At 36.6% G+C, this 12,049-nt stretch overlaps 1 protein-coding gene across 10 annotated transcripts in view; it reads right to left on the bottom strand.

Annotated features, from left to right (window-relative positions):
- KIF27 (kinesin family member 27) overlaps positions 1–12,049 on the bottom strand; it is a 107,489-nt gene that overhangs the window by 54,505 nt on the left and 40,935 nt on the right. For all 10 annotated transcript variants that reach the window (XR_008475699.2, XM_035303673.3, XM_035303662.3 and 7 more), the window contains 2 exons: positions 9,359–9,502; positions 484–690 (listed from right to left, as the gene is read on the bottom strand). Coding sequence is in view for 9 of the 10 variants with exons in the window: in XM_035303673.3 (XP_035159564.1) it covers positions 484–690; positions 9,359–9,502 (351 nt within the window). In the remaining variant the exon portion in view is untranslated. The remainder of the gene's footprint in view (positions 1–483; positions 691–9,358; positions 9,503–12,049) is intronic.

The raw sequence follows: 12,049 nt of genomic DNA, 5'->3' as shown, positions 1-12,049 counted from the left end.
TATATATTTACCAACCACACACAACCTAAAATTCATATTGATATTTATAGTCTTGATTATGTCTACTTAGTAAGACTGAATAACATATAAATATTATTTCAAAAATAATGACAGACCAAACAAGTTGAAATAAATACCCTCTAACATCTCAGCTTTGTGTGGTGAAAGGAAGAAATAAATTCATGTAGATATTAAACAAGATCATATCTGAAAATATCATAGCAAAGGATATCTTTTTCACATTGTTGAAGTATAGACATTATATCCACCCAACTATTCCCTCCAAATATAACTATGTATTCTCATTTATTAGTTTTTTATTAGAAAGAAATATGCTTAAAAGATATACACAAAATTCCATAAAACCAAACTGATATTTGGTTTTTTGTATAGTGCTGAGACTGTACAAATACACTGTGATATTATATATAGCTAAATTTTTTAAACCTCAAAATAAGAAAAAGATTAATGTTTGAACTTTACCTTCCTGGAATCTTGTCTTGATGGGATATAAATATAATGCCCCAAACGACTATCAAATGGTACAGTATATGGTCTCTTTTCAGGGATCATGGCATCTGGCCCATCTCCACAATTTTCCTTAGCTGAAGAAGTCACTGACAGGTTAAGTTTTGTTAGTTCTTCACTCAGTTGATCCACAAGAAGTTGTTGTTCTATTATTTTTTCATTCTTTGTAGAAGAGAGATGAAAATTTTAAAAACAGAGCCTTTCAGGACATTTGGATTTTGATTAAAAATGAATTTTACATTGACCAAAATCACAACTACTTTAATAATACAGTCAATTTTCATTTATCCAGAGACTAGCCCTCTGGTATTCATAAGTAACTAAGATTATTCTGAGTGGCAAAACCTTTTTAATAGCAAGAAGCAACAAACAGTCAAAAAAAGTCAAATACTCAAAGATAATACACCATCCACTGTGACTGGTTGCTGTGCAAACCTCAACATTTTGATCAGCTTTCTTTATTAAAATATGGACTTTCTGAGTAAAACCTAAGAAGTAAAAGAAACAAGAAAGTTGAAAAAGTGCAGAAAGAATTGTAGACAGCAGAGGTTGCAGCAAAGGAGGCAGAAGGAGGTAACAAGTGCAGGGAAGTAAAAGCCTTAATGAAAATGGAAGCAAAAAGCACAGAAATAGTATACAGCCAACTGATAATCCTGAGAGGAGAGAGAACTTGGAAACCAAAGGTGCAAGGACTATGCACACAGGGCTATGTGTGTGTGTGTTAGTGTGTGTATGTGGTTTAGTTTTTTATGTAATCTCTAAAGAAAATTTTTGAAGTGTATCTAATCCAGAAAGCTCTAATGTCAATCTTTGTTTTACAAGCACAAATTTATGTAAATAAGAAACAGTCACTCATCTTTTTATTTTTGAGATGGAGTCTCACTCTGTCGCCCAGGCTGGAGTACAGTGGTGCAATCTTGGCTCACTGCAACTTCTGCCTCCCAGGTTCAAGCAATTCTCCTGCCTCAGGCTTTCAAATAGCTGGGACTACAGGTGCCTACCACAATGCCTGGCTAATTTTTTAGTAGAGACGGGGTTTCACCATGTTAGCCAGGATGGTCTCGATCTCCTGACCTTGTGATCCACCCACCTCAGCCTCCCAAAGTGCTGGGATCACAGGTGTGAGCCACCACGTCCAACCAGTCATTCATCTTAATACTTCACATGTACTACAATGTTGAAACAGGAAAAAACAAAAAACAAACAGAAAAAACACCCCTTACATTTTCATTGTATAAATGCTGAGCAATAAAAATGCAATCTTATTTTAAAATCATGTATTCAGATAATTAAAATATACATCAATAGCATATAAATTAAAAAGGATTCAGTGGAGTTCTTACATTGTCTGGGAAAGGGATAAAAGTACCAATTAATATTAGGGTGCATGTACTCTCTAGAATAACCACTATAAAAACAGCAAAACCTTAACTTCTAAATTAGTGGAGAAAACAACAGAAAAAGTAAAAATACCCAGTGGATCCAAAAAAAGGGTAAAAAGAAGAGAAAAAAGAACACAGAGGAGGAAGGATAAATAAAAGGCACAATGGTGGATTTTTACCAAAATAGTAATTATATTAATAAATAAATTAAATAATGAAATTAAATACAAAGACTATCAGGATTTTAAAATTATCTAACCATATGCTGATTACAAGAAACATATCTAAAATAGACACAGATTAAAAATAAGATAGTAAAAGAGATGCCATGTAAATATTAATCAAAAGAAAGCTGGTGTAGCTATAGTAATATCAAGGTAGACTTTAAGGCAAAACTCATTAGAAGAGATAAAAAGAGGTAAAATTGATTAAAAGAGCAATTCTCCAGGATGATATAACAATTCTACATTTGTATGCACTTAATAAAACAGTTTCAATATTTATAATGCAAAAATTTATCAGCACTTCATGGAGAAGTAAGAAAAATCCAAAATTATAATAGGGTCAGGCTCACATCTATAATCCCAGCACATTGGAAGGCCAAGGCCAGTAGATCACTTAAGTCCAAGAGTTTGAGAGCAGCCTGGACAATGTAGGGAAGAACCCCTTCTCTACAAAAAAATACATAAATTAGCCAGGCATGGTGGTGTGCACCTGTGGTACCAGCTACTCAGGAGGCTGAAGTGGGAGGATTGCTTGAGCCCAGGAGGTCAATGCTGTAGTGACCCATGATTGTGCTACTATGCTCCAGCCTGGGAGACAGACTGGAGATCTGTCACATGCGAGATTTTAACATCACTTTATAAATTAGTGATATAACAAAAACACTTCCAAGATAAGTTAAAAATGTAGATTTGAAAAACAAGATTAACAGTGCCCAATGATTGCAGAATGCATATTCTTCTCAAGTACTTCTGTAATATTTATAAAAATTTGCCTTATTCTAAGCCAAAAAGCAAATTTCAATACCTTCAAAAGGACTGAAATCAGACATAGTATGTTAACTGATCACAATGCAATAAAAATTGATGAAACAAAAATAAATCCCCCATGTCCTGTAAGTAAAATAATTATGTTATTCACAAGTCAAAAAGAAAGTCACAATGAAGATTAGGAAACATTTTGAGCTCAACGTGGAGTGCAATCAAGATAAACTTAGAAATACACATATAATGTTAAATGCATATATTATCAAAGAAGAGAAGCTAAAAATCAATATACTAAATATTCATCTAAAGATGTTATAAAGATAACAGATTACCCCAAAAGAAGAAAGAATTAAATAATAAATGAAATAGTGAACGAACTAATGAAATAATGAAGTACTTGACTTTTGACTTTGTTAATCTAACAAACAAACATTAGTGAAGATTAACAAAGGGAAAAATTGTCTCTTTGAAGAGACTAATGAATTGGTAGTTTTACTAGTGAAACTACAAGCAAAAAAAAAGTGAGAGAAGGCACAAATAATCAGGAATGAGAAAGGGGACATGTGACTACATAGCGAAAGATATTAATGAGATAAAAGACTATCATAAACTTATGCCAATACATTTGGAAATTAGATACAGTGGTCAAATTCCTAGAAAAATAAACCTTATCAAAACTGGAGAAAAAGAAAATATTAATATAATTTAATTCATAAAACATTCCCCCAAAGAAAATTTCCAGTCCCAAATGCTTACCAGGCTAATTCAACTAAACATTTAAGAAAGAAATAATGGCCGGGTGTGATGGCTCACACCTGTAATCCCAGCACTTTGGGAGGCCAAGGTGGGCAGATCACCTGAGATCAGAGGTTCAAGACCAGCTTGACCAACATGGAGAAACCCTGTCCCTACTAAAAATATAAAATTAGGCCAGGTGAGGTGGCTCATCCCTGTAATCCCAGCACTTTGGGAGGCCAAGGCAGGCAGATCACGAGGTTAGGAGTTTGAGACCAGCCTGACCGACATGGTGAAACCCCATCTCTACTAAAAATACAAAAAAATTAGCTGGATATGGTGGTGCACACCTATAATCCCAGCTGAGGAGGCTGAGGCGGGAGAAGTGCTTGAACCCAGGAGGCAGAGATTGTAGTGAGCTGAGATCATGCCATTGCACTCCAGCCTGGGTGACAGAGTGAGACTCTGTCTCAAAAAAAAAAAAAAAAAATTAGCCAGGCCTGGTGGTGCATGCCTGTAGTCCCAGCTACTTGGGAAGCTGAAGCAGGACAATCGCTTGAACCCAGGGGGCGGAGGTTGCAGTGAGCCGAGATGGCGCCATTGCACTCCAGCCTGGACAACAAGAGCAAAACTCCAACTCAAAAAAAGAAAGAAAGACATAGTATCAATTTTTTGGATACCCTTCCAGGTATAGGGGGACACTAAATAATCTATCTTATGAGGCCAGTATAACTTGTTATAATACCTGACAAGAATATTATAAGAAAGAAAAATATAGGACAAGCTCACTGACAAATATCCTAAACATCACATTAGCAAACCAAATCTAGGACAATTGTGCAGAAAAAAGTTAACATAGCAGATTTGACTGCTATCTTTTAGAAGACCTGCTATGAGGTTGTCAGATATCTGAGAACTTAGATTTCGGGAGTGTTCCTAAACACCCTGATAACACTGACTCACTATGCTTAATTACTGGCACAATCAATGCGGTTTATGCTCTACACCTGCTTTCCTTCAGGTAGTCTGGGACTTTGATTCATGCTAGGCAAAGGACGCCTTCATGACCCACTGTCCTCAATATAACCCATGGACACTGAGTCTACTGAGTTTCCCTAGCAGGTAACATTTTATAGGTGTTGTCACAACTCCTTGCTAGGGGATTAAGCACATCCTCTGTGACTGCTCCATTCTAATAAAAATTCTCAGTAATTTCCTTAGTTTGGGAAAGGGTAAATTAAAAATACCTATAGAAAATATAATACTTCAGAGTGAAATTTTGAAAGCTCCTCTATAACTGGAAACAAGACAAAGATGCTTTCTATCACCACTTGTATTCAACACTGCATTTGAGATCCCAGCAAATATACGTTATTTTTATAATAACTTTATTGAGACAAAATTCACAAACTATAGAATCCAACTATTTAAAGTATACAATATAGACAATACAGAAGAAAAAGATACAGAAAGATAAAGGATTATAAAGAAATGAAACTGTCATTATTTGCAGGTGATATAATTACAAATGAAAATCCAAAAGAATTTACAGATAAAATATTAGAATTAAAAAGTGAGTTTAAGCTGGGTGTTATGGCTCATGCCTGTAATCCCAGCACTTTGGGAGGCCAAAGCAGGCAGATCATTTGTAGTCAGGTGTTTGAGACTAGACTGACTGACATAGTGAAACCCTGTCTCTACTAAAAACACAAAAAAATTAGCCAGGCGTGGTGGCACATGCCTGTAGTCCCACCTATTCAGGAGGCTGGGGCAGGAGAACTGTTTGAACCCGGGAGGCAGAGGTTGCAGTGAGCCGAGATTGCGCCACTGCACTCCAGCCTGAGTGACAGAGAGACTCCATCTCAAAAAAAAAAAAAAAAAAAGCAGCAGAAGCAGTAAGTTTATGGCCAGGCATGGTGGTGGGTTCCTAGAATCCCAGCTACGTGAGAGGATGAGCCAGGAGAATCGCTTGGGCCCAGGAGGGAGAGGTTGCAGTGAGCTGAGACTGTGACACAGTGAGACTCTGTCTCTGGGAAAAAAAAAAAAAGGAATTACTTCCAAAAAGTTTGGATCTTTCTATTTATCTCAGGAATTTTTAAGGCTTCCCACCTAGTGACAACTGGACACTCCTGATACCATCAAAAAGTGAGTTGTCAGGTTGCTGGATAAATGAAGTATTAATATGGACAACATGTTCCATACCAACAATTAGGAAATCAGAAAAATGAAATTTTTTAAAAATACCATTTATAGTGACAGAAAAAAATCAAGTACCTACAAAGAAATCTATAAATTATTTGCAGTATTTCTGCACGAAAAAATGTAGGCCATTACTGAGAAAAACCAGACTAAATACAAGTAAATAGAGAACTATACCATGCTTACGAATTAAGAGACTCAATCAAAATATGTTCATTAATTCTAAACAGATATATAAATGTAATTCAATGTTAATTAGTGAATTAATGTTAACCAGCTTGATTGACTCTTTCTATAATGTATACGTACATCAAAACATTACATTGTATCCTAGAAACATACACAATTATTATTTGACCATGAAAAATAAATGAAAATAGCATACTAAGTGAAAGAAGTCACATACAAAGGCCACTTACTGTATGATTCCAGTTATATGAAATGTTTAGAATAGGCAAATCAATAGAGGTAGAAAGTAAAGTGGTTTTTGCCAGAGGCTAAGGAAAGAAGGAAAATGAGCAACTGCTAATGGATACAAGATTTCATTTTGCGGTGATAAAAATATTTTAAAATTAGATGGTGTGATGGTTAGACAATTCTGTAAATACACTAAAAAAAATCACTGATTGTATATGTGAAAAGCTGAATTCTACAGTATGGAAATTATATCTCAATAAAATTATTATTTAAAAATGTTTAAATTAAAATAAAATGTATATGGAACATCCAAGACATTTGGAGAGTGAGGAAGGAAGGAGACTAGCAGAAGGCCTTGCTCTACAAAATACCTAGACTTATAAACCTACAATAAATAAGAAATGTGATGCTAGCTGAAGTATATACAAATCAACCAACACAATAGAAGGCAAAGAAATAGATAAGAGATGCCGGGCGCAGTGGCTCACGCCTGTAATCCCAGCACTTTGGGAGGCCGAGGCGGGTGGATCATGAGGTCAAGAAATCGAGACCATCCTGGTCAGCATGGTGAAACCCCGACTCTACTAAAAATACAAAAACTTAGCTGGGCATGGTGGTGCGTGCCTGTAATCCCAGCTACTCGGGAGGCTGAGGCAGGAGAATTGCCTGATCCCAGGAGGTGGAGGTTGCAGTGAGCCGAGATCGCACCATTGCACTCCAGCCTGGGTAACAAGAGCAAAACTCCGTCTCAAAAAAAAAAAAAAGAAATAGATAAGAGATTCATGCACAAATAGACCTTAATTTATAATAAAGATAGCACTCAAAACAGTTGTAAAAAGATGGATTCCAATAAATGTTGCTGGGACAAATGAGTATCTCTGTTTAAAAAACGCAATTTGATCTTTATTTTATCCCATACACAGAAATCAATTCCTGAAGGACTATACAGCTAATATGAAAGACAAAACAATAAAGCTTCAGAAGATAATATAGAAAATATCCTCAGAGAAAACAATTGGGGAAAGGAAAAACTTACTAGGGAACAAATATCACTAACCATAAAGAAAAAGACTGATAAATTTGATTACAGTAAGAACTCTTCATCAAAAACACCACTAAGAGTAAAAAGGAAGCCACAGAAAGAGAAAAATTATTTGCAATCATACCCAAAATATCCAACAAGAGCTCATACCCATAATATATAACAAACTTCTACAAATTAATTTAGGAGACAGGTAACTCAATCGAAAAATAAGCAAGAGACTTGACTGAGTACTTCACAAAGGAGGATATGCAGATAGCCAAAAACCTATGAAAAAAAAATGCTCAACCTCACTCGTCATCGTGGAAATGCAAACTAAAACCACAATAAAATGATGCTACATATCTACCAGATTGGCTAAGATTTAAAAATTAACAATAACAAATGTTGAGAAGCATATGGAACAGTGGGAATGCCCACATAGTGCTGGGTGGGAGTGTAAAATGGAAAACAATCTGGTATTACCTATAAAAATTGAAGATACACCTACCCTATGACCTAGCAATTCAACTCCTAGCACGAAATCTGAAAGAAATGTGTGTGCATGTGTACCAAGAGACACTGAAAATTCACGAGAAAATTTCACAGAAAACCACAAATGTCCATCAAACAGTAGAACAGAAAATAAATTGTGGTATAGTCACACAATAAAATCCTATGTAGCTATCAAACTAAACAAACCACAGTTACGCATTATAGATAAAATATTACAATTTACAGAAAAAATATTACCATTAAAAAGTGGATGAATCATAACAATGTTCAACAAAACCAGTCAGATACTGAATAATGTATACTGAATAGATTAACAAAAATTCCAAAAACTAAACTGTAGTGTTTAAGGCACATATTTAGATAATAAAACCATAAGAAAAGGCAAAGAAATGATTACCATGTAAGTCAAGAGAGTGGCTCTCTTTTAAGGAAGAGGGAGTAACAGTGATTGTAAGGAGGCACTAAGAATTTTGAGGCACTGGCAGTTAGCAATTTCTTGACCTGGTGGTGGTTACCCAGCCATTCTCTTTGTGATAAATCACTGAATAATATGTATTGTTTTGTATATACTTAAGTTTTACGTTTTTAAATTATACAATTATGGCCATGCATGTTGGCTCATGCCTGCAATCAATCTCAGCACTTTGGGAGGCTGAGATGGTAGGATCACTGAGCCCAGGAGTTTGAGATCAGCTTGAGCAACACAGTGAGACCCTGTCTCCACAAAAAAATCAGAAAATTAGCCAGGCATTATGGTGTGCATCTATAGTTGCAGCTACCCAGGAGGCTGAGGTAGGAGGATCACTTGAGCTCAGGAGGTCGAGGCTGCAGTGAGCTGTGACTGTGCCAGTGCACACCCACCTGAGCAACAGAGATCCTGTCTCAAAACAAAAACAACAACAAAACACAATTAGAAGGGTTAAAAAAGAAAACAAAAATCAAATAATGTGAAAATCAAAATCTGGTATGTCCTGGATTAGATTATTTCTCAGGGCATTAGTTATTCCCTGATAGGAAGCTAAAGGCTTTAAATGATATTAGCTATTTGGGCTGATGGGAGAAGCCACAGCCAGGGAGCATAATATTTAGAGGCATACTATGTTATACTGTAGACATATCCATGTTAATAATAGGAAAGCTAAGACAGAAAATTTGAAATAGTTAAGCAAAGTTAAAAAGCAAATCACTCACAAGGTATAAGAGGATAACTTAAATACATTTTAAAGTTTAAATTATTGTATTTACCTTTCAACTCCTAACAATATTGCATTGCCTATAGTACCCTGGCAAACAACAGGAGGGAAAAGTATGGAAAAATCATAACCATAATATGATTTATAAATTAATTTCCTGGATATTATCTTTATATTTCTAAAACCAAAGTCAAGCTAACAATAAAAAATGTTTCCATTTAAGCAGATTTAAGGGAAAAGCTAATAATTCTTTCAGGTGCCTATGTTCAGAATTCTTCAAATGAACATAAGTTCCCATTTAGCATTTAAAATGCTACCGTGTTTAGTTAGGTACTATTTCAAGTAAATCTACAGAGATAGATACGTTAAGAAACCTACCCGCAATCTATTCACTTTTTGTACTTCTTTCAAAGATACAGCATGCCCTTTGTTTTCCTGTACCATCATCTGCACTTGATTCTTCAGCTCCTTTACCTCCAGTTCCTTCTGATTAAATACTACTTCTTCAGCAGCGAGAGCATACTAGTGGGGAAAGAAGGCACAAGTGACACTCACCATGGAAAATTACCAAGAAACCCCATATAGTAACAAAAAAGGTGACTTGATTATACCTTGATGATGTCTCACAAATTGTTTTTTTCATTTTCAACTTTCTCTGATTTCTTTCTAAGAAAGGCAGAAATAGTTGAGAGAACCTATCATTGCTACAACATAGGAATTCATTACCATGAAGACAGGAAGATTTTCCTGAGATGGATGGATAGATAAATAGATAGATAGATAGACAGACAGATAGATGGATTTTTTTTTTTTGAGATGGAGTCTCACTCTTGTTGCCCAGGCTGGAGTGCAATGGCATAATCTCAGCTCACTGCAACCTCTGCCTTCCGGGTTCAAGCGATTCTCTGCCTCAGGCTCCCAAGTAGCTAGAATTACAGGCGTCCACCACTACGCCTAATTTTTATATTTTTAGTAGAGATGGGGTTTTATCGTGTTGGCCAGGCTGGTCTGGAACTCCTGACCTCAGGTGATCCGCCTGCCTAGGCCTCCAAAAGTTACAGGCACAAGCCACCACACCCAGCCAATTTTCCTAATTTTTAACTTCCTGTATATGAAAACTGTCTACTTGAGAAGCTTAAAATATAATGGCTTTCCCATACTTAAATATTTATAATATTTAAAACATTATAAATAAGCATTTTACATATTTGAATCTGTAATTTTAGCTTCCTTAAATATTTTTTAAATATTTAGATATTTTTACATATGCTTTATAACTTAGTTTTATTTGGTTTATTATTTATTTAAAAGAGCATTTATCTGTTCAATGCATTTGTGTTCATGTATTTTTTCTGTGTTCAAAACTTGGATTAAAAAGGGCAATAAAGTCCCTTAAGAGATTATTTATGAGCAGGTGGAATGTTCCAAAAATTGACTCATGGTGCAAAATCAGGGTTGCAACAGCATCTGGCAGTTTCTAAAAAGAAGATGGTAACTTCAAAATGACACTTACTTCCCTAGCAAAAATCCAGCTGTTACTCCATCTGTAAGATGGCCCATGATCTTAACTTGACTAAGAATTTTTAAAATAAGTACTTACCTGCTTGCCTAATAGGCTCAAGGATAACAGGAGTTGAGAAAAGAATATCCTTGCTTATCACACAGATGTTCTGGTCACCTTGCCCAGCAATCTCCCTAAACAGCTGAGTTTACCAAGCAGCCTTCAGAGTAACCCCTGGGATGTATCCCTACCCACAACTACTGAGCTTAGCTACCACTGATGTATATCCTAGGCAAAGGCAGGTGAAAAATAAATGACAAGTATATATAGTAATAAGCTAACATATATTGAGCCTTAGAACAGGCCAGGCATCTCATTGCTTTATGGGAACTAACGCTTTAATATTTGCACAGCCCTATGAGGTGGGTATTACTGTTTCCGTTTTATAGATGGGTAAGCTGAAGCACAGAGAGGTCAACTATTTGACCCAGATCATACAGGTAGTAAGAAAAGGAGGCAGGATTGAAACTTAGGGAGTTTGGTATCCATATTCCTAACCAGTATGTTATTCTGCCTCTCACAGAAGAACAGAAAAGAAAGTTTTAAAAATGTTTTTTTAGCCAGGTACACTGGCACACACCTGTAGTCCCAAGATATTCATGAGGCTGAAGTGAAAGGCTATCTCCCAAGTAGCTGGGACTACAGGTGCATGCCACCACACCCAGCTACTTTTTTTTTTTTAATTTTTTGTAAAGACAGGGTTTCACTCTGTTGCCCAAGCTGGTCTTGAATTTCTTGATTCATCCACTTTGGCTTCCCAAAGTGCTGGAAATACCGGTGTAAGCCACTATGCTGGCCTAAACGGTTTTTTTTGTTTTTTTTTGAGACAATGTCTTGCTCTGTCACCAGGTTGGAGTGCAGTGGTGTGATCTTGGCTCACTGTAATCTCCGCCTCCCAGGTTCAAGTGATTCTCCTGCCTCAGCTTCCTAAGTAGCTGGTATTACAGGCATGCGCCACCACACCCAGCTAATTTTTGTATTTTTAGTAGAGACAGGGTTTCACCAAGTTGGCCAAGCTGTTTCAAACTCCTGATCTCAAGTGATCCCCCCACCTTGGCCTCCCAAAGTGCTGGGATTACAGACATGAGCCACTGCACCCAGCCCAAAACAAGTTTTAAAAGAGATACAAACTGGGCACAGCATTCACGCCTGTAATCCTAGTACCTTGGGAGGCAAAGTCGGGGGATCACCTGAGGTCAGGAGTTTGAGACCAGCCTGGCCAACATGATGAAACCCCACCTCCACCAAAAATACAAAAAACAGCTTGGGGTGTGGTAGCACGTGCCTATAATCCCAGCTGTTCAGGATTATAGGAGAATTGCTTGAACCCGGGAGGCTGAGGTTGCAGTGAGCTGAGATTGCACCACTGCACTCCCACCTGGGTGACAGAGTGAGAAAAATAAAAAAAAGAAAGATACACAAGGTGAGGAATGACACAAATCATTTTGCCATCTGCCATCCAAAAGGAAAGATTGGTATGCAAAGATTACTAGTCCTAGTCCTGCAAG

This window comes from Callithrix jacchus, chromosome 1 (genome assembly GCF_049354715.1).
Source record: "Callithrix jacchus isolate 240 chromosome 1, calJac240_pri, whole genome shotgun sequence".
NCBI classification, from domain to species: domain Eukaryota; kingdom Metazoa; phylum Chordata; class Mammalia; order Primates; family Cebidae; genus Callithrix; species Callithrix jacchus.
Note: the sequence above shows the minus strand (reverse complement) of the source record. Positions and strands in the feature narration are given on the sequence as shown.